The 24,312-nt window shown below is 38.0% G+C and overlaps 1 protein-coding gene across 4 annotated transcripts in view; it reads left to right on the top strand.

Annotated features, from left to right (window-relative positions):
- The window catches only part of LOC127990697 (disks large homolog 4-like), a 116,735-nt gene that overhangs the window by 50,798 nt on the left and 41,625 nt on the right, over positions 1 to 24,312 (top strand). For 3 of the 4 annotated variants that reach the window (XM_052591518.1, XM_052591517.1, XM_052591516.1), the window contains exon 3: positions 4,751 to 4,807. In XM_052591518.1, the coding sequence (XP_052447478.1) occupies positions 4,751 to 4,807 (57 nt within the window). Of the gene's footprint in view, positions 1 to 4,750; positions 4,808 to 14,400; positions 14,745 to 24,312 lie in introns of those variants that run through there. The other variant, XM_052591519.1, reaches the window with a different exon arrangement.

Raw genomic sequence — 24,312 nt, forward strand, 5'->3', positions numbered from 1 at the left:
TATAGGTTGTTTGTGCAAGCATTTATTACGACCTATATTTACGTTTAAAAGTTAAGCGTTGCGTCTGTCGTCATGAATTGACGTATAACGTCATTACCAATCAAAACGCACGTTTATTTAAGTGCAATGTATGGGCTTTTTACACCGATCTCACAGTATTTCCTACATATTTTACTACTGTAGGTGGCTTATTCGTTCGAATGACCACACCTAACCCCACCCCTAAACCTAACCCTCACAGAAATCATGCTAAATGATGATTTATTGAGCATATACATTTTCGTGCACGTCTGTTCCCTGGGATCGAACCCATGATAGCATGATTACATATCAAGGTATAACGCAATAATCGCATTTCAGGGATTTGGACAAATGACCTATACGAGCATATTGGTTGGAGGACAGGTTGTTATTCTAGCAATTCATGTGAAAGTATTCCTTCGAAGATAGACAGTTTTTGAGTATTAGCACTGAACATTGACTTATGTATGCAAATAAATGTGAGAGGCTAGAATACTGACACACAATATACTTATGAAATTTAAACTAACCTTGTAAATAATTTAACGGGCATGAGTGACACAAGCCACCATTTATAACTCAATAATCATATCAGCATCCACTGCAGATGACGATCAATAACACCTGGAGTGAAGCACACAAACATATGTAACATATGTTCTTATGTATGAATCTTAGCAGCTGGCTAATATGTTTGGTGTAAAATCACTTTAGCATGAAGCTCATTTACATGCTCATGCTCATGTTAGCTGTGTTCAGTGTGTCAAGGGCGTTTGGCTGGATATGAAGGTCAGAATAGAAACCACTCCTCCTAGCTTTGCTCTCTCTCTCTCTCATTCTCTCTCTCTCTGTGGTACCATCTGTCTTCATGTGAAACATGCCTGTGGAACACAACATGCAAACATCCACATACATTTTTGTAGTGCTTCAATAATATCTAGAGTATCAGTGCAATTGCAATACAAACAAATCTAATTAGCTAAATTATCATTATCATTGCTCATAAATATGTGTCTATTTGATGACTAAATGATTCAGTGCATCATGAAATGTGTACGTATTTACAAAAACATGCTGAATATAGTCATAATTATTGTAATTATGATATGATTATTAAATTCTGTAATCAGTGCATTCAGTTTTGATTGTGCCTTGATATTATTACATTTGCAATTACTCTGCAATGATTTTTATTCAGAGATCACCAAAACATTTGATTTGAAAAAAAAAAAAAAAGTCTGTGCCTGTCACACAAATAGCACAAGAGACCTCAGTTTGAAGCAAACCAATTAAGGCTGTCGAGTGATTACAATTTGTAATCTAATTAATTACATGATGTACTGATTAATTAATTTAAATTTATCACACATCAGTTTGGGATGAGAAATGTTAAATGTGAAAAGCATTGAATGAATAGACAATACAAAAAGTGGCTTTAGAAAGAACAATTTTGATTCAACATACAGTTTATTACACAAAGTTTTAAGGCTAAAATGTGGCAATAACATTATTTTTTAGAAGCCGGATCCAAAGTGGTATTTACTCTACAATATGTAAATTTATCACAAACAGTTCAAAGGTGGCATGAATGCATTGACACAGATTTTTAAGGTATTTATCTTTATAGAATATACAGGTGCTGGTCATATAATTAGAATATCATCAAAAAGTTTATTTATTTCACTAATTCAATTCAAAATTGAAACTTGTATATTATATTGATTCATTACACACAGACTGATATATTTCAAATGTTTATTTCTTGTTATCCTAGTCTTGTCGTGATTGCCGTATCTGTGCCACCTGTTGTGTCTTAATTAGTTCTCCTATTTAGATCCCCTAGTGTGCTCTGTCTTTTGTCGGTTCATTGTTCCACACTGAGATTGTTCCACACCATGACTGTTCCTACTTGTGAGTGTTCCACATATGTGTTTCTACTGTCAGCCTCATGAGAGAGTTTATCCTTGTAACCCCCTTTAAGAAGTCTTTGTGTAACCGTGAGTGTTTATTTGTAGTTAGTGTTTGGAGTCCTTGTTTATCTTGTCAGCCCAGTCCTGTTTAGTTATTTAGTCTTTACCCTAGTCGTTGTTTTCCCCCTCGTGGGTTTTGTTTTCCCCTTTTTGTACAATAAATCCTGTGTTTGGTACATCCTGTCTGCATCTGAGTTCATCCCAACCCCTCCACGTAACAAACGCAGACGTATTCCAGGAAGTTTTAGAGCACTTCATGCTTCCTGCTGCTGACCAACTTTATGGAGATGCAGATTTCATTTTCCAACAGGACTTGCACCTGCACACAGTGCCAAAGCTACCAGTACCTGGTTTAAGGACCATGGTATCCCTGTTCTTAACGGGCCAGCAAACTCACTTGACCTTAACCCTATAGAAAATCTGTGGGGTATTGTGAAGAGGAAGATGTGATATGCCAGACCCAACAATGCAGAAGATCTGAAGGCCACTATCAGAGACACCTGGGCTCTCATAACACCTGAGCAGTGCCACAGACTGATCGACTCCATGCCACGCCGCATTGCTGCAGTCATTCAGACAAAAGGAGCCCCAACTAAATATTGAGTCCTGTACATGCTCAAACTTTTCATTTGGCCAAGATTTTAAAAAATCTGCTCTTTGTATTGGCCTTGAGTTATACTCTAATTTTCTAAGATACTGAATTTGGGATTTTCCTTAGTTGTCAGTTATAGTCATCAAAATGAAAATAAATAAACATTTGAAATATATCAGTCTGTGTGTAATGATATATAATATAATATAATATACACACTTTTTGAATGGAATTATGAAATAAATCATCTTTTGATGATATTCTAATGACATGACCAGCACCTGTATTCTAAGCATTAAAGAATAACTAGGTGAGATCAGTGCTTATATTTGTGTTTTCAGATAAAGAATAACTGTCAATAGACCATTAATATATTGAATAATTTGGATTTTACATATTTTATAAAACACTTGAGTTTAGAGTTACTTTTTTATTCTGTACGACATACATATCATGCACAGTATTCTCTGTCTTCTGTGCTTCCCATTTATTTGCATTACTTTTTAACTTTTTACTAATTACTTTTAATATCTATGGAAAGCACAGACGTTTTGAGATGAATAAAGGCTGGTTGATGGACAATGCTGAGTTATTTTTTTCAAACTCCCCTAGAGTTAAACAGTTGTGTTTTCACCATTTTTGTAATCCATTCGGCTGATCTCTGGGTCTGGCGATAGCACTTTTAGCTTAGCTTAGTATAGCTCACTGAATCTGTTTAGACCGTTAGCATGATATTACGCGGTGCCTGAAAATGGTTCCCAGCTACCTAGACTGGCTGATGAACAACGGTCAGCTTAGTGATAGTTTTACACAAATATTTGACAGAACAATGCTCGAATCAACCGATTACATTGAGGTATTCTTATGGATCAGCCATCTGTCTTATTACATGCATAAAGTTTGGTTAGTTAGTAATATTTTTATTGCTGAACTTCATCAAACCTCTGGAGTGTCTGACAGTATTTATGCCTCTGTGAATTGGACAGAGAGAGAGAGAGAGACGCACGTTCCTGTGGGAATCTTTAAGTGATTTGGCTCTCTGGATGGATTTGGGTCAGGAATGAGTCTCGTGGGCTTCAGAAGGAGTGAGCGATCATCTTACAGCCTCAGGGAACGTGTACTATGAGATTTTCATATTATTTTATCTCCAGAGTCTATTTTTGGAAAGCACAACATTTCATATGTGTAAATGATTTTTAATGCTTTGAAGCAATATCTGAAGTGATTTAGTCACTCAAAACTGAACAACGTCGCCATCTGCTGTTGATGCAGAACAGCATTTAGCTTTCAGGACTGAGGACAGCTCCAGGTTATACTGTGATGACGCTGTGCCTTCTACTTTTTCCAATGGAAAGTAAATTCCTAAAAATCCAAGAGTAGGATGTGTTTGTTTCTTCATCCGATTTGTAGAAATGTAGCCCTGCATCAGTGTCTCATCAATGGATGCTCTGCAGTAAATGGGTGCCATCAGAATGAGAGTCTGATAAAAACATCACAATAATCCACAGCACTCCAGTCCATCAGTTAACATCTGGAGAAGAGAAAAGCTGTGTGTTTGTAAGAAACAAGCCAAAACTGTCCACACGAAGAAATGCTTTATTATAGTTTTTTATACAATCTATGATTTTCATTTTTAAAAATCTGTCCAACGTAAATACATATGATGGGACATAAACATGTTCTGCATAGTTTGAATGAACCTGTGCATATCCGCCTCAGTTTTTGGGTCTGTTTCCACTTCCCTGTTTCTTACTAATCTAATTTTACTAATCTCACACTCACTGCATGCGATGCAAAAAAACAGCTCCTTCAAGACTCTCATGCTAATCTCCCGTTGATCCTTATTTCTCCAGTTTATTTCTCCAATTAGATCTCATTTGTTTGTCTGTCCCCAGTACAGAGCCTCTGATGGGATGGCATGCTTTATTGAGCGCAGAAGAGTGAAACACTAACTGGGAATTTCTTTAAGATTTCAGTTCATTTCACAAGACATAATGCTCTAAATATATCATTAAATTCACTAAATATTATTAGATTCCTTTACTAAATTTTACCATTCAGCATGAATTCTGACTATTATGGGAATGGTAAAATCCATAATCAGTGTACGTTTTGTTTTTATCCTGTGGGCTTGATGTTGAGTTATCGGTTCTCTCTCTTTTTACAGCCAGTGTTGCTGTCCTCTGGTCAGACCCCTCTCTACACCTCTGCAGTCTCCACACTGGTAAGAACACGGATGCTCTACTGCCTCTGCTGTCCGGGAGGCAGAACTGCAGTCATGTGATCATTTCATCCCTTTTCAGGCCATTTCATCAACCACAGCCATATGAAATCATAACAACCATAGAAATAACTCACATTCCCATCTTGATTTCATCTATAGCAGCAGTTATTTAGGAGAAAACAAGATTTCAGTTTCCATCTTGATTTTTTTTGTATTTAAACCTTTTTTTTTAATATAGATTCTGTTTCAGTTTTTTTTTTTTTTTTTTTTTATAGTTGAATAGTTTGCTGAGGCGTCCTGGTTTGAGAACAGATCATCATCATTACCATTTTGGCAACAGTTCTTGGAAAAAAAAAGTATGATTGACACTTTCTTTGTGACATTTTTCTTCACAGTGACATCATCAGGATTGTTTCATTGTTATTATCTTGAGAAAGGTCACTGAACTGGGTCGTCAAATCGTCAAAGTCAGATTCAATTCAATTTTATTTATAGTACTTTTCACAATACAGCAAACTCAAAACAGCTTTAGAGAAAAACATGATGTTTATGTTTAGAATATCTTAATATCTTCATGCCTTACAGTTGATTCGAGCAGGTGGATAATATAGGTATGTTTCGTGTCGATACAAGCAACCAAGCTGTTGAGATCTGATAGTATTATATCACCCTACACAAGTATACTGGATGTATACTGCATGAATTGATGACATCGAACACACACACCCTTGAGGAAGAAAATCAAGTTGAAAGTCATAACTCATTGAGTGGAAATGATAGTGATTGTTGTGACAAGTTAATTGGATGAGGACTCTTTTATTTTTCCTGTATTGCATGTCAGCTTTTTTTTTTTTTTTTTTTTTCAGTGGCTTCCATCATATTTCTATATGGTATTTCTCTGTCGCCTGAAGTCATCATTTTCTCTGTGCTGTCACATCCACTGTGGTAATATCAGCAAACTCATCACTTTAAACCACACACACACACACACACACACACACACACACACACACACACACACGCCGGTTTATCCATACAGGCACTCTTTTATATTCTCTCTGCAGGTTCAGCCTATTATTTCTGACAGCTCGTATATCTGCCCAGAACAGTGTTGTTTTCTTCAGCTTCTGCTTAGAGTCATACACAACCTAACATCTGTGTAAGGGATGGCCAGACTTCAGTCTTTATGAAAATGCTAATCGACTGATGAACCGTTTGTCAGATAATCTTGTTTCATGATGCTGTTTAATAATGAAACAAAACGTGTGTGAGAGAGATCTCTGGTTGATTGTATACTCAAAATATACAAGCTCTTTGAAAACACTGCAAAGACGTATTGTGGTGAATGTTTCTAGCTTGGTTTGGTGTTTATTGAATTGTCTTTCTCTTTAAATGCAGTGCTTTAAAGCGTCCTGTAGAGGACAGTGTGCTGTCATGTAGTAGGTCAGCTGCTCACTAGCAGGGGTGTGACTGATTTCTGCTGCCTATCAAGAGTACACTAAATATATATATATATATATAGAGAGAGAGAGAGAGAGAGAGAGAGAGAGAGAGAGAGAGAGAGAGAGAGAGAGAGAGAGGAACTGATTAGCCAGTGTCAGAAACCTTGAGCTTGTTATGGTTCAAACTGTTATGTTTCATTGAAGTATCTACTTTGTTTCTTCTAAAATGTCTTAAAGGATACAAAATTAGACACAAATGTGCAATCCTTGAGAGCCGGATAAAATAAGATTGCTAGGTTCAGAAGTTATTTTGTCATTTCAGACTCACGGTTGATTTTGTTACCCTGCCAGATCTGACTGAGCACGGTTTGAGACGTTGGGATGGATCTCTTAGGAAAAACTTAGGGATCTTTTCCTAAAGATTAAAATCTGAGAAACAGGAGGTTTGATTTGTTTGATATTTTTAGGCAAGACTCCACTAGTGAATAGGGTAAAGGTGCTGTCAACAACCTAGAAACAACTTAATTTTCACCATTTATTTTAGGGATAAAATGCATACGAATCAGCATCACCTTAAGAATATTGCTACTGTAAAACAATGATATGATCAGTAAGTCATAGTGACTTATGCTTTTACATGACTTAAACTCATCAAAATAAGTTGAGCAATTTCAACTTTTTCACAAGTTATAGTTATTTTTAAGTCGGTTTAATGTAATTTAAGTTTAAATAACTGGTACAACCAATTTATTATATGAAGAAAAAAAAAATAAGGCATTCAACTGAACACACACACACACACAAACACACACACACACAAACACCTTTTCCACAACATTCTAATTTACTGAGATGCACCTGTAATTTAAATCTAAAAGATGTCAAGTTTAAGAAAGTAAACACTTAAAAATATATTTTGTATGTTTTCTTTCCATTTCTTATGGAGGTAAAATCACCTCAAATGTGAAAGTTAACCAGTACATGAAAAAACTTGGTTGATCTAGAGTGTCTCGCCTTAAAGGGTTAGTTCTCTTTAATAACTCACCCTCATGTTGTTCCAAACCCGTGAGACCTCCGTTTATCTTCAGAGTTTAATATATTTTAGATTAAGTCCAAGAGCTCTCAGTCCCTCCAATAAATATCTAAAATATCTTAAACTGTGTTCTGAAGATAAACGGAGGTCTTACGGGTTTGGAACGACATGAGGGGGAGTTATTAATGACATCATTTTTCTTTATTTTTGGGTGAACTAACCCTTTAATCTCACTGCTGTGTAGGAGAAACAGTAGAGATATAAAGTAGATTTGACTGTGGGAATGGGATCTTTCCCGTAAGGACACACAGCACTCAGGACAGTCAGATTCTGGTGTCCATAGTAACGGGACTGCTGCTGCTGATATTAACACTTGAAGTGCCAAGAAGGCAAGTCAAATCATCCTGAGCTTTCCTCTGCTCTATCTCTCTCTCTCTCTCTCTTTTCCATTCGTAAATGACAGGCTGCAGGAAGAGGGGTAGCGAGATGAGTGAAAAGCCTGCGTGCACACACACACACACACACATCTATTGAGTCACAGCAGGAAACAGGAACCAGCAAACAATGAACACTCATCCACAGAGAACATGGACTGAATGATTACAAACAAATTATGTAATCATAACTCTCTCTGTCTCTGTCTCTCTCTCTTTATATATTTATATTATTTTTATTATTATTATTAGTTTGTTTTAATTTCAACTTTTTTTTTACTTTTGGTCTCTTTGAAATTCCGAAATAATTTGCCATGTGTTTTCTTTAAGTCCAAATGTAAGTCTGCGCTCCAAAGCATTAGAGATGGTTAAGCTGGAAATTATTATTTTTAGCTCTTTACTCAAATAGTGGATAACAGTTAGAAGTTTGAACACCAAAATGTATTTCAAATCTGAAGCAGTGCCTCGAGTTGTTCCTGTGATTCATTGAGAGAATCAAATGACTACTCTGGTCACGCTCTACTGAGTGCAGGCAGTACAAAAGAAAAGAAAAAGGAAAAAAGAAAAATACGCATAACAGAAATGTGTTGTCTTGGCATTATTCCATTTCTTTTGCCATGATGCTGTAGATTTAGTAAATGGCAAAGAGTAAGAAGCAGTCAAATGAATTAGCAGGTGCAGCGTGCCTTACGCATATGACCGTATGTGTGAGTCTGTGGGTGTTGTGATTGTTGCTCTAAACATTATACGGACAGACGCAGCTCTGTTGCATAACCAGCTCTGCATGTGACTACAGCTCTAATTAGCTGTTGGTTTGATCATTTGCATATCTGTATAGGCTTAATATTACAGCACAAATGTCTTTGCAGTGCATCTTTAAGTTACAGCAATATGTGCATCTTGGAACAATGTAATTATTAAATTATCATGCTGTTTTCTTATAGTGAAAATGATGAAAAATTAGAAATGAATTGAAGGAGAGGGAGATGTGAATGGACTACAGGGGGAAATGATGTTAGATGAGAAGAAGGAGAGCAGGAGGAGCTGAAGATGAGTCCAGAGGGAAATCCAGGGAGGTAATAACTGGGTCTAGTTGACAAAGACCTTATACTGTAGACTGCTGTATGCACCTGAATTTAATTTTGCCCACTCTGAGTCCCACAAAGGTCTGCAGGATTCCGAAATGAAGAAGGAACCACTGGGAAAGAGGCAACTTCAAACTCATAATTTATTACATTCATTACATTTTAGTAATTGTGTTGCTTTTTGGATTTCTAAATCTAAATATTTGTGTGTCAAGCCAATTTGTTTTTAGAGAAAAAGAATGCAAGATTAATAAGAACTAATGTACAAGAGGACATGTAACCTAGGGGTTCGACCAAAAATCTGTTTCAAGGTTGTTGTTCTTTTATGATTGTGGCAGTTTCACGGTTTATCATGTTTTTTTACACTGAATGGCTCTTTATATGAATCATAATTCATGAATTAGTTACAGAACCACTACATTTTAATCACTATCCAAAAAATAAATAAAGATGCTGCATGAGCAATTTTTAATGAAATTAGATTGTATTCTGACTTCAGCTTTGTGAAACTGTACATAAAACACCTGCATGAAACAAAAACAGCAGATGGGCTGAATGAGAACGCAAACTCAAGTACCGAGGAACCAAGGTTATGACAGTAACCAGAGACGTTCCCTTTCGAGCATTTACGAGGTGATAGCCCTCGTCGTATGGGCTCTGATGTTCAGAGGGCATTCCTGCCCCTGGCTCACATAAGCAGACATGATAGTGTCCAATATCCAGTGAGAAAACCTCAGAAGGCAGAAATTCCCCAGGGTTTAAGTGACCCCAATAATGTGATATTTTAAAATGTTAATTTTATCAGGGAAATCCCACCAAAAACGTGTATATTTAACCCCACCGGATGGTGATTTTAAATAAACATATTTGAGCTAGTTTTGAGAAGCTATTGGGAGGGTTTTGTTGTGAAAACCTGGCAACCCTTCAAGAGCTCACGTTTGCGGGTGTAACGTAGCAGTGTAATGGTTTAACTGGTGCTGACCGTGTTACTGACCTCACATTGCTTTAAAATGCAGTTTTTAACTAACACATTCCTATTCATGATCATTCTGGTTGCACATGAAGTCAGCATAAGTGAAAACGGACAGAGACAATGGTAGCTTTAGCAACATTAGCCTTAGAGCCGAGAAGATCTTTTGGAAAACAGAAAGTGACGTGTGATACTTACTTGTCTGGAGTCTGGATGTTTGCGCTCGAAGCGTTGGTATCGATCCCTCTTTCGGAAGCAATCTTTGCAAAACTCCAGCGCAGAAGAACAGTAATGATGGACCGCTGCTTCTCACTCAGGGCTGTGTATATGCTAATAGGACAGAGAGCGTCACAAATGGACTGGACTTTCACCAACTAGGTCATCATAGTAGTGAGAAGCCTGGAACTGCTCGTGTGGAGAGGATGTTTATAAATTATTGGGACTGTACCTATGTCTGTCTCTTAGAAGTGTGTCACTTATGGTGTGTCCAGGTGGCTAAACGCTTGAGTCTGGCCATCAGTTCAGCAGTGTGTGTGTGTGTGTGTGTGTGTGTGTCAGCATGGCCATCTGTGTGCCAGTGGGGTCGCTGGAAGGACTCTGCTTTCCATAATGCTGGCATGGGCATCACCAGTGGTTACACATATATTGCAGAGTACTAAACTACCTTACTGTCCTGCACTCTCAGAAAAGAAGGTACAAAAGCTGTTTGTGGGGAGGGGGGTGTACTTTTAAAAGGTACACCTTTGCGACTTATTTGCCATTAAAGGGTGCATAATAGTACCTTAAAGGCAAATATTAGTACCTGAATGGTACATATTTGTACCTTTTGAAAAGACATCACCCCCACCCCAGTGACAGCTTTAGTACCTTTTTTTTTTTTTGAGAGTATGATTATAGCAGTGATATTTTAGTATTTGTTATGTGGTATTTATTAATATTTGCAATATTTATACATTTTTATACTTCTTTTTGTTTGTGTATTAGAAAGTTTTTTTTTTTTTTTTTGCTAACAGTAAAACATCATTATAGTGGAATTTTAATATAAACTACTATTTATCTACTTTTGCTTTTATAGCTTTTTTAAAAGCATTGCTAAAATGTATAGTTACTTCTGAGCAACCACCTGAACACCAGTGTTATTTTGGTAGCACTTTATTTTACAGTCCTGTTCCTCATGTACATACTATGAACTTATTATAGTAATTACAATAACTATGTAATAACTAGGTACTAATCCTGAACCTACCCCTACCCCATGTAGTTACCTTGTATTACCAGAACTTTCTTAGATAAATACAATTTATTAAAACTAAATTAAACTTAGTAATGTTGACTTTGTAACTTAATATATTTAAGTTTTTATTTTATATATATTGCCTAACAACAAATCACTTTTGGACAGATAAGTGTGTGTGTGTGTGTGTTTGTGTGTTCATGTTTCTCTCCTGCACATTGCCCACAGGTTCAGGAAAGCTGTTTATATGTGTGTTTGGACGTGATTTTACTACACAGTGATGTTCTCTTGGCACTACACTCTCAACACTCAAAAAGTACTGTGTGTGTGTGTGTGTGTGAAGCGTCTATGTGTATTCAAAGGTTCTTGCTCATTAATGACTGTTTAAAGTTGTCCCTGCAGCTCCTAGGTAATTACTGAACAGACTTTTGCTGAGACGAATGGTGTAGGGATCCAACACAATGCAGAGAGAGAGAGAAAGAGAGAGAAAGACAGAGAGATAGACAGAGAGAGAGAGAGAGAGAGAGGGGGGGGGGGAAAGAAGGATAGAGGAGAAGAGTCAATGTGATTTCTCATTTAGGTGAGCCTGTCAACTTGGAGTGTGTTACGTAACACTAGTGTGCACTTGGAAAACACTTCTGCTGTGGAAAGCACTGTGGGCCATTTGTGTTTCCTTAGGTTAAAGCCGTTCGGCCGAAATGTATAATGTTTATTGCCACATGACCTCATTATAATTCATGTTGACATGAGCTCAGAAATGTTATTGCATGTTATTTTTCAGTTGTATACAATTTTGTATACATTTTTTTTTTTAAATAATGTGTGAATTTTATATTTCAGGGTCTTAATGATCCTTTGCATGAGACACATTTGGACATACAGTATATAGTTTGTGAAAGGTTCATACTTACTGAAAAAGTGAAACAACCGTGTAATTCACTTAACGTGCATCTTTTCAGTATATTGGTCTAATAATGATTATTATAATAATAAAGATTTCTGTTTAAAACCGGTTTTGTTCAGGTTGTCTAAAAAGAAACTATTTTGTTTAAATATTATTGTGTCTCAACACCAAGTGTTTGTGTTGACCACACTCAATTTATTGATTTCAGAAATGTCTGTGGGTTTTATTCATTTTTTTCTGGTGTTTTTATAAACAGAAAAATTATGCAAATTTTGATGCATAATAAACCTTAAGATTTTTCTAAATGGTTTCTTTCATAATCTGAATTAAACCTCATTATTAATTATCACTTTTTAGTTATTGAATAATTCTACTTTATGGCTAATTAAACCTTTATTTATGGTGAAATCAAGTTTTTAAAAGACCCCCAAAATTATTGACCTGAATTATATAACATTTTGGTTTGTGTCTAAAGAAAATATATTGACTTAGTACACGTTTTATATAATGATCGTTTTAGTTTGTGTTAAGAGTTTTGGTCTTTAAGAAATCTTTTTTATTAATATTAAATCAAAGCGTAAGGTTTGAGCAGAACCATAAATGAACTGCTTCGGTGTATTGTAAGACAGTCAGTGTAAGTTAGATAAAAGCGCTTATTACATTTGAAATATGGATATTTTTCTTACAAAAACACATGGATTTGCTACAGGGGGCCTTTATTCAGACCCTGGCGCCTGTGCAGTATGTTTTATTATGAATGTGCGTGCTTTATTTGACGAATTGTTGACTGTTCATCTGCAACACCCGCTCGCTGCAATGAATAGAGCTTGGAATAGCCAGGACTATTTTTAATATAACTCTGACTGGATTCGTCTTATAGAAGAAAGACATATACACCTAGGATGCTTCAATGGTATAAAACAGTCTAATTTTCATTTTTGGGTGAACTAACCCTATAAGCTATATGTATGTATAAGGGGAGGTGGTTGAAAGCAGGTGATTATCGTAGCTCTTATTTCCCAAAAGTCATGTCTGTTGTGGGCTGGATAATTGAGTGCTCTCTCCTCAGAAGTGAGGTTATAGCCGAGCTTCAGTAGATCTGGCTGAAGATGTGCCATCTCAGCACTCTCCCTCTGCAAATGAACCGGAAATACACAGCCAAGTATTTTACAGAAGTGCTACAGAGACAGTAATAGAGTACTGCAGGGATGCTGGATTTTGTAGGCCTGGAAATGAGTTAGCATTTCTGGTTCCATCACCGTGAAGTCAGTGGGTTTTTTCAAATACATATATATTTATATTTTTTGGTTAAATGTTTGAAAGAAGACTGAAAGAGTTGTCAGATGCTTAATGGAGGTGACACTATGTGACTTAATACTAGACTATTTATTTGCGCTAAACTTGTGCTCCAGGAATGCATGTTTTTATTGTTATATGATAGGGGGCGCTATAATACATCTTCTGTACAAAATTTCCAAAAACACAAGCGAAGAAGAAACCAAAACAACAGATGCTTCCAACGTAATCATCAGACATAAAACAGCATCAAAACTGTGCAACATTATGTAAAATATGTCGGCCCATGAAGAGGTAATGACTTTCAAGATTTGGGGTGTTGATCGATGTTTTTGATGATCATTCTGAATCCAGTTCATAGTCTTTTACAGCTTCTTTTTTGTTTGTTTATTCATTTATTAAACTACCCACATTCATGTGTTTATAAAAAATAATGCATGACGCTAGAATAAAATGTTTGTTTAGAAGCAGATACCCTGTTCTTTCTTTTAATGTTTTGTATGTTTAGATATTCACAGAACAAAACATATACAAATTTAAACCTAAATAGGAACATAGTAGTGTACTTAAACAAGTATGAAGTATACTTTGTAGTATAAAACGTGTAGTTTACTGAGACTATACTTCAAAGTGTACTAAAAATGCTACAAGTATTTAATTCGTAAACTATCCGTACACCTATAAGTTCACTTTTATAGTTGCAGTACAAACTAAAAACATAGATGTAAACTATTTGTGTTCTCAAAGTTTACTAGGCCTACTCTTAAAGTATACTTCTATATAATGGAAAGTGGGCAAATTTAGTCCCAAGGAGAATTGAAATGGTAGACTGATATTTGTATACTTACTACATAAAAGTATACTTAAATAACTGATATTTAATAAAATACTTAAAATAAATAAATAAAATAAACTTAAAGTATACTTAAAAATAAAATACTTGACTTACAAGTACTATTTCACTGATACATGTACAGTATAGCCTACTTACTACATAAAATATACTTGCAATATACTTGAGTACTTAAAATAAACTGGAAGTAGACCACTTTTTGGTGAGCGCTTCTAGACGCGCGTCAGAACGCATCGTTAAACATAAGCGTTAAATCCCCAAACCCCGTCTTTAGTCACATTGCAAGACATGCAACCGCATTCATAATAACAGACTCCCTACAAAATCGCTTCAGGTAGCTCATTTAGATTTTACCGCTACGCGTCTGTAACGCGATCCTCTCTTTGTCTTTGTTGCTTCATTAACTTTCCTACACGCGACTCGAGGTCCTCGCGTTGTTTTATCCCGCGTCATGCGTGCATTTCGCCAGCGTCCGCGTCACAGTTACAGCGCGCGCGTCTCTCCTCCTCCGCTGCTCCGCGCCGCCGCCGCGCCTCTCCTGCCCCCGCGCGCTCTCGGTCTGTACGCTCGTCGGTGTCCAGCGCTCGGGCAGCAGCATGTTTGTGTCCGTGTGGTACGCCAAGAAAATGGGAAGGCGTTTTATCAACAACGTCCGGAAAGCAAAAAAACAACGCCACCGGATCATGGTAGGAAACGACGCCTTTCTGAATATTCTGTCATTTGGGTTAAAATGCTGTTCATCCGTGTGTGCATGTGACTTCGTTTGAAACAATCCTATAGGCTACTGTATAAATGATTTCTATTTGAGACTGTAGTATAAGTCTTGGAACAGTTGTGTGTTCATTAGAACTATGCATTCTACCAGAAAAATGCCTTTCCACAGAATGGTTAAAGCAAATCACAGGGAGCTTTTAGAATCATGAACTCTCCTTTTTGATCTTCTACAGGGGCATTTTTGTTTCCTTTTGGAAATCCTAGTAGTGCTAGTGGGAACCATGTGTTCTACAACACCTCCTTTTTGACGTGTGTGTGTATATATATATATATATATATATATATATATATATATATATATATATATATATATATATATATATATATATATAGTAATGCTATATATAAAATGGAGATTTAAGGAAAGGCACTAATCAGAAGCATGCATACACTGGTCTCCGTACACAGCAGACGGATGGTGCTCAGAGAGTTGCCTAGTGCGTCAAAAGTCGCAAAATGTGGAAAGTTAAAATTAGGGTGTCTGTGTGTGAAATTGTGCTTCCGATAAATGACCCAGTAGCTTAAATAATAAATGAGATCATTAATGAAACTGAAGGGATTAAATAAAAGGTTAAAAATGGGGCACCTGGACTTTGTGGGAGTTTTAGGAATACAGGCAGATTGTTTCCATTTTTTCTGTGAAAGATTGAAGTGATGCACAGACTATATCATTATAACAAATCTTGTGCTACTCTGATAGTGGAGGATGAAGAGAAACAAACACAATAATAACCACCAAGAACAGATTGCTTGTGTGTTCCTGCCCTGGAGTGAGTGAGAGAGTGAGTGAGGGGGTAAGTGAGTGAGTGAGGGCGTGAGTGAGTGAGTGAGGGGGTAAGTGAGTGAGTGAGGGGGTGAGTGAGTGATTGAGGGGGTGAGTGAGTGAGTGAGGGCGTGAGTGAGTGAGTGAGTGAGTGAGTGAGGGGGTAAGTGAGTGAGTGAGGGGTGAGTGAGTGAGTGAGGGGGTGAGTGAGTGATTGAGGGGGTGAGTGAGTGAGTGAGTGAGTGAGTGAGTGAGGGGGTAAGTGAGTGAGTGAGGGGGTGAGTGAGTGAGTGAGGGGGTAATTGAGTGAGTGAGGGCGTGAGTGAGTGAATGAGGGGGTAAGTGAGTGAGTGAGGGGGTGAGTGAGTGAGTGAGGGGGTAAGTGAGTGATTGAGGGGGTGAGTGAGTGATTGAGGGGGTGAGTGAGTGATTGAGGGGGTGAGTGAGTGAGGGGGTGAGTAAGTGAGTGAGGGGATGAGTGAGTAAGGGGGTAAGTGAGTGAGTGAGTGAGTGAGTGAGGGGATGAGTGAGTTAGTGAGTGAGGGGGTGAGTGAGTGAGAGGGTAAGTGAGGGGGTGAGTAAGTGAGTGAGGGGATGAGTGAGTAAGGGGGTAAGTGAGTGAGTGAGTGAGTGAGGGGATGAGTGAGTTATTTAGTGAGGGGGTGAGTGAGTGAGGGGATGAGTGAGTTAGTGAGTGAGTGAGTGAGTGAGGGCGTGAGTGAGTGCGTGAGGGGGTAAGTGAGTGAGTGAGGGGGTGAGTGAGTGATTGAGGGGGTGAGTGAGTGAGTGAGGGGGTGAGTAAGTGAGTGAGGGGGTAAGTGAGTGAGTGAGTGAGTGAGGGGGTGAGTGAGTGAGGGGATGAGTGAGTTAGTGAGTGAGGGGGTGAGTGAGTAAGTGAGTGAGTGAGTGAGGGGGTTAGTGGGGGGTGAGTGAGTGAGTGAGTGAATGAGGGGTGAGTGAGAGAGTGATTTAGTGAGTCAGTGAGTGAGGGGTGAGTTGAGTCAGGGAGTGAGTGAGAGTGAGTGGGTTAGTGAGTGTGTTGGTGAGTGAGGGGGTGAGTGAGTGAGTGAGTGGGTGAGTGAGTGAAGGGGTGAGGAAGTGAGTGAGGGGGTGAGTGAGTGAGGGGTGAGTGAGTCGGGGGTGAGTGAGAGTGAGTGGGTTAGTGAGTGAGTGAGTGACTTGGTGAGTGAGGGGTGAGTGAGTGAGTGAGTGAGTGAGTGAGTGAAGGGGTGAGGAAGTGAGTGAGGGGGTGAGTGAGTGAGTGAGGGGGTGAATGAGTGAGTAAGTGAGTGAGGGAATGAATGAGTGTGTGATTGAGTGAGTGAGTGAGGGGTGAGTGAGTCAGTGGGTGAGTGAGTAAGTGAGTGAGGGGGTGAGTGAATGAATTAGTGCTGCAACGACGCGTCAACGTCATCAATCGTGCGTGAAATGCGTCGATGGTCACACTGTTTGTTTACAGCTCGTGTAATGGCATACTGGGAATGGAGAAAGTTGCATTCTATCACAAAAACAGAGACCACTGTTATCAATTGGTGTACCACGGCAGCACAACTGCGATGTGCGAGCACCTATTGGCGCTCTCCGGTGTTACGGTTTAACTGGTTACCGTGTAATCTGGTGACCAACTTCCTGGTTCAGGTCTGATATTCTTGCGCTTGCGGCATTCTGCAAAGTTTCGATGTTTTTAACTCAATGCGGTGCGTCGCGATTGCGGCGTAGCTTCCATTATGAGCGCGCTTATCGTGCGCCTACATTGGAAATAACGAACTTAAGTGCGCAAAAGACGTGATATGTGAATGGTCCCTTAAAAGACATAGTGCGCCGCGAGACAACAGTCACAAACCACCAATGCTATCATAAGCTCATATTTACCATAGTAAAATTTTCTCATGCCTCTTTATTATTTTATAGTCTAAAAACTTCAACTACATTGGTTGAAAATGAATAAAGGTTGAAATATTATATTAGAAGTTGTACTTATATTTTCTTTGTAAAGTAATCCAAAGGATTCATTAGCTAATTAAAAAAAGAACATTACATTAATTATTTATTGTTATAAAAATAATCGTTAGATTAGTTGACTAATCGAAAAAATAATAGTTAGATTAGTCGACAGAAAAAATAATCGTTAGTTGCAGCTCTAGAGTGAATCAGTGAGTGAGGGGTGAGTGACTGAGTGAGTGAATGAGTGAATGAGTGAGTGAGTGAGTGAGTGAGGGGTGAGTGAGTCAGGGGGTGAGGGAGTGGGTGAGTGAGTGACGGGGTGAGGGGGTGAGTGAGTGAATGAGTGAGTGAGTGAGTCAGGGGGTGAGTGAATGAGTGAGTTAGGGGATGAGTGAGTGAGTGAGTGTGGGGGTGAGTTAGTGAGTTAGGGGTGAGTGAGTGAGTGAATAAGTGAGTGAATGAGTGAGTGAGGGGGTGAGTGAGTGAGTCAGGGGGTGAGTGAATGAGTGAGGGAGGGGGTGAATGAGTGAGTGAGTGTGGGGTTCAGTTAGTGTGTTAGGGGTGAGTGAGTGAGTGAATGAGTGAGTGAGGGGTGAGTGAGTGAGCGAGTGAGTGAGTCAGGGGGTGAGTGAGTGAGTGAATGAGTGAGTGAGGGGTGAGTGAGTGAGCGAGTGAGTGAGTCAGGGGGTGAGTGAGTGAATGAGTGAGTGAGGGGTGAGTGACTGAGTGAGTGAATGAGTGAGTGAGGGGTGAGTGAGTGAGCGAGTGTGTGAGTGGGGTGAGTGAGTCAGGGCTGAGTGAGTGAGTGAGTGAGGGAGTGGGTGAGTGAGTGATGGGGTGAAGGGGTGAGTGAGTGAATGAGTGAGTGAAGGGGTACAAGTACTTTACATGATGCTCATGTTATAATATGATAGACATCCATCTTATATGGACTGACAATTAAGAAATGGTGCACCGCTTTAATGTGAATGTCAAAATGCGAAATTGCATTTCTCAGAAAAAAAGACATGCATATATATATATATATATATATATATATATATATATATATTAAATTAAAAACTACATTTATGCATTCAGCAGACGCTTTTATCCAAAGCGACTTACAGTGCATTCAGGCTATCAAGTTTTACATATCATGTGTTCCCGGGGAATTAAACCTCCAACCTTGTGCTTGCTTGCTTGCTAGCGCAGTGCTCTACCAGTTGAGCTACAGGAACACTAAATATATATATATTTATATAGCACTTGGTAAGCGCTAGTTGTATTGAAAACATTCAATAAATAACATGTGATTGTGGTTATATCGAGTGTTTTTCTGATTGTTTCCATTTCAGTGGCAGTTTCAGGTGCTTGTGCGAGGTGTGGGAGGGGATTTCGTTAATTTTTTTCCCACACACACACTCACACAAAGAGTAGGAGTTTATATAAGTAGATTTAGTTGAAATGCGTGTGTGCTGTTTCTGCCCACTGCTGTGTAGCAGCACCCTCAGGTTTGCATGTGTTGCCAGTTTTAATTCCAAAACAAGCTCGTCATTCAGAAGAACTACAAAACAGCCAATATTCATGCACAAGCACAGCTCGATAATGTCATGGTCTCAGGTCTGAGAGTTTGTGTAGGATCCTTGAAGAAAATTCAATGCCAGTGTATTACTGTGTGTGTTATAAGTTGCAGTTGTAGCAACACGATTTGTGTACGTGTCCTGTTTTTTGTTTTTGATTTGACGAGCAAATATAAAGAGCAGGCTTTTAGACTGATTATATTTTAATTAATTTTGTGCATCCCATTTTATGGATTAGCTGCTCTCTGACTTTGGATTAATTTGTTGAATAGATGTTTATTGAATGTGAACATTAACTATTCCTGTAAATTGTGCTTAAATCTGAAAGAAATTTTTCTGGACATTGTATTGTTTTTCTGAAGTGTTTCTCCTTTCCAAGCTTTATGTGCATAGACAAGTGAACCATTCAGAGCTTGATTTCCTCATAAAGTGTAATCTAAATCATTTGAACATCCCAACCAGCGGGACATGCATCCTATTTACAATTAAATGACATTTATGATATTTAAAAATATGATATGAAATTTGTTTAACTAAAGAGTGCTTTTTTGACCCAGTGAAGTAGGACCGAAGTACATCTTTATATGTAAGTTTTATAATTGACTGTGAAATATACAGTAAGGGTACTTAAAGATGTACTGACAAGCTTTTGTGGAAACTAAAAACACGCTATAATGTCAATTCTATTGAAACTTGTACAGTATGTCATGTATTTAATTTGTAATTACACCTTTGCAATGAAGTTGCAATTCAGTACATTTCAAATATCACTTAAAACTGAATACTGAATAACACGAGAAATGCACATTCAGTACAATTACGCTTTTTTCACAAGGGAAGACGTAATTTAATGATGTTTTTACACTGTCAGAAGTGCCTTTTCCATTACCAGCTAAATACACAGAGCATAACATGTGTGTAAAAGCATGCTAACACGCTTCCACAGTTTTATCAGCGTGCTGTAGTGTAAATGTGGAACTAGCTGGATGTTGCCCATTTTGGGATGAGAGAAGGACAGCTCCATGGTGACCAGCTCCCCCTCACTGGGAAAAGTACAATGTGCTTGTTGAGCGAGAGATGATTGATGGAATAGATTAAAGGGAGAGAGAGAGAGAGAGAGAGAGTGGGAGGAAGTGTTGATACATAGAAAAAAGATGAGGGGAGATGTGAGTTGTTGAGAAAGACTGAGCCAGTGAAGAAGCGTAAGCATAACAGAAATGTATGCGAGGAAAGACCCTGCTGATTGGCTTATAATGACCAGTTCCAGTGATGCATAGACGGTACTTTTAAACTAGGATTGGGCTTTGGATGCTTCAAATGAAGAAAATACACAAATACACATTTATTTAGCGTCACATGACGACGATGGTTAGGATTAGGTTTAGAATGGGCCATTAAAAAATCTCTATATATTGTATATTATTACTAAAGTTATTGCCACATTACATCTTTTATATCATTAAAAAAATTGGTTGTTAATATTTGGTGTTCTTAAAAACTGTACAACTAGAAATTAATATCCATAACTACTAACTTTAGTTACTTTAAAACTCCAGTTGGCCTAATGTACTCCTCCCTTGCTTTCCTTCTGTTTTCACTCACTATTCTCCTTCTCCTATTCTTTTATAAGTCATTTTCACACTTATCTTCTCTTGTTTTGCTGCTCTTCACATTGGTTGGCTCTAATATCACTGGTCTCTCCAGCGCCTGCTGAATCAAGGCTGATGCTCGGCAGTATTTCAGTTTTATATGTGTATATTCAGATTGTGTATTCTAGGATAGACCCGCATGAAGTTAAGTAAACAAGTTAGTGCATTTGATTCCAAAGAAAACAAATGTTTGTCTTAGTATTCTTTCATCTATATATTTATATATATATATATAACCCAGTCAACCACTTTTCATAATCAGTTCCGTTATAAATGATCCTGCGCCATTTTACTCTCAAACATGTCACATTAGGAAAGTACAATGAATCGCAGACACTAGTTAAAGTGGGTATGTACTACTGTGTAGTCTGTATTGGCATGGTGCATTATAAAAAACGCTGTCTGTTTCTGACCGGAGCTTCACCTTACCATGATCACCCAACTGAAATAATGTTTCTTGACAGCAAACGTGCACTCCACAAACACATGATTTCTGACGGTGGATAATGTAAATGCTATATGTTGTATCGTACACTCACATTGATGTTCCACCCACCTTCATCCCTCGCTTCCTCCGTTATGCAATGACTCCTGGGTAATTCAAGCTCTCTCTCCTGTCAGGTTTCTTTCTGCAGTTTATCCACATTCAGCATTCTCCCTCCCCTGCTGGTCACATCTCACTTCACTGAGCCTCTCTAACTAGCTCATTTCCCTTTCTTACTGTAGGTTCTGCATGGGTTCCCGTCCCTATAGACTGTGAGGTCGTGCCATTATATTTGTATTTAATGAGCAGGTTGTTTTCTACCTTACCATAGCAGCTGTAATAGATGCTGGATTCATGTCACGACAGAATGATCATATTTCACATGCAGGACACTAAAGAATGTGAACAGCACAAATAGGATGCTCTAGAAGTCTAGACCGGGGAGCCCTGTCTCACTTGTCTGTTGTTTGCTGTAAGACGTCTGAGATGAAGCTGCTGCAGATGAGCTGTTATACGTCAGGGAGCTGTGTGACGAGCTCAGTCCGTCTGTGAGTGTAGGAGGACCTCGTTACAATGCAAACGTATTCATCACACACACCAAGAGAGTGAACCTTTTAAAGTCTGCTCGTGATTTACTAACACGCTGCCTGCAGTAACAGCTCATATGTTTACAACTAATGATGATGATAATGATGACCTGGCAGTATGATGACTGAGAAATCAACGTCTTTATTAATGGCTACAAAGCAGATGCTGTTTTCAACAGAGGAGACATTTCGCACGACAAACTAACAGCTGTGTATGAAGCTGACGTTGGCACTTCACTTGAGTAAACCTCAGATTCCTGTTTCCCGTACAGTAGGTGCTGCTCTGTGAAAATGCTAAATGGTTTAATTGTTATTTCTTTATTTGACTTTAGATTAGAGGACACACATTAACTATTATCTAAGAGATTTCTCTATAAACTGTTACAGATCTCAAACTCCCAGCACAAAAAGGTACAAAGCGTCTTTTAAGCTACAAAAGCTAGAAGATATTACACCTAAAGTGTAGATATTCGTACTTTTTGAAAGGGTTCTGCCCCAGTGACAGCTTTGTACATTTTTTCCAGAGAGACTTTTTACAGTAGTAGTGAGAAATATATTTTGGAAATGAATTAGATTGAATAATATCAGTTTGAGTTTTAAACTGCATTTTTAAGTTTATTAAAGTGAATGAAGAATGATAAGACATTTATGATTGAAGCAAATAGCTATATAGCATTTCGTACCAACTCTTCAGCTTTGAACAAGGGTTATTTCAGAGCATTTTATGAAGGCCATTTGAGACATTTTCAAACACTATAGTGTGGCAAGGCAACACCATTTCCAAAGCAGTTTTCTCTAGATACCCTGACAGCCAGACTGTCCCTAAAGCCAAGCACAAGTGAGATTAGAAGAGTTAAATGGCAGACGAGGCTGGTGTGAAACCAAGGGGCTGCTAAGACCTTTACTGGATGAATCCCCCGCTGGACCGGTGGACAAATCACTCGAGCAGAACAAAGTAAGATTATGCAACCGTTCCCATTTAAAAAGTTTAGTGTAACATAAAAGTATGGCATGAACTTGATTATGCAAATTGTTTGGTTTGAACTTTTCATATTTATTAGTGGTTTAATGAAGTGATGTTTTCAAATTCTGGTTTGGGTGGCTGTCAGCGCATATTAGTTATTTTATACATATATAATATTTATATTATAATAGTGCATGGAAAATTTGAGAAAGGACAGGAAATGAAGAGAGAATTTCAGGTCTGGATCAGGAAGTGCTCATGTATTGCACATGCTTTCATATACCATGCTCTTCATGTTGCACACATTAGTTCTCAGTACTTACAGTGCAGTAGAAGACTGTTGTTTTTTACATTTTAGGATAGTTTTGGTATTAGGTGGTATGGTGGTAAGGAAAAATCATGATTCTTTGTCATGATGCAAGTTGTCTGAACAGTACAGCCAAACTACTTTCCCTATTTTTACAACACAAAAGAACATAAAACAAACACAAACAAAAAAGCAAAAAAGGATGGCAGACATTTAGGCCAAAGTGGGTGAAGATAAAAAACTTTGTTGTTATTTTGTCTTTGTTTTTAAAAAACAAGACCAAAGATACACATTACAAATACACATAATATACGAATAAAACAAACAATGCTTTAATTATCAGGGACTGTAGGTGTTTTTATAAGTAGCATTCAAGAAATTGAATGGAAAAATGAAACACTACATACACTTCACTGTATAAATTATAGATTTAAAGCAACTGTATTAGTTCTTCACTCAAGAGCAGTGAGTGATTTTTCTCTTTTTTTGTTGTTTTATTAACATTAAAGGGATAATTCTGTCTTCATTTACTCGCTCTCAAGATGTTTTAAACCTGAATGAGTTTCTTTCTTCTGTTGAACACAAAAGTTGTTTTAAATAATGAACAGTTGTTGGTCTCCTGTGTCTTCCATACTATTTTTTTGTATGTCAATGGGGACCAACTACTTTTTGGTTAGCCACATTCCTCAAAATATCTTCTTTTATGTTCAGCAAAAAAATGAAATAAATAAATAAATAAAATAAAATATTATAGATTTGTGACAACATGTCAGTGAGTAAATAATGACAGAATTGTAATTTTGGGGTGAGCTATGTCTTTAAAGACAAGTGGCAACATGTTTATTAGTCTGCTGTCACTTTAAGAGCTGCACGCTTTATTTCTCTCTCAACTGTTTACTTTCACTTTAGATACAACCAACTGTTTCTGTGTAAACCTTGTGTTTTTGACAGTGTTAGCGTAATCGGATGCGAAAGATAACTTGGTCCAGTTATCGGGTGCTGTTTGACAGGATATTTAGTGTGCTTCAGTTGTACACGCTCAGAAAAGTCGGATGTCAGAACAGCATGCAAATTAAATGTTTAACCGGCAAGGCTTTAAAGCACATGCAAATAAATTACTTTTGTGACGGTGAAGTGCAGTGTCTCATGATGAAGGTGCCAGAACTGACAGAATTTGCGCTGTAGCACGATACCATGATATTTCTTCAAAAGCAGATCGT

Source organism: Carassius gibelio, chromosome A5 (assembly GCF_023724105.1).
Source record: "Carassius gibelio isolate Cgi1373 ecotype wild population from Czech Republic chromosome A5, carGib1.2-hapl.c, whole genome shotgun sequence".
Classification (NCBI taxonomy): domain Eukaryota; kingdom Metazoa; phylum Chordata; class Actinopteri; order Cypriniformes; family Cyprinidae; genus Carassius; species Carassius gibelio.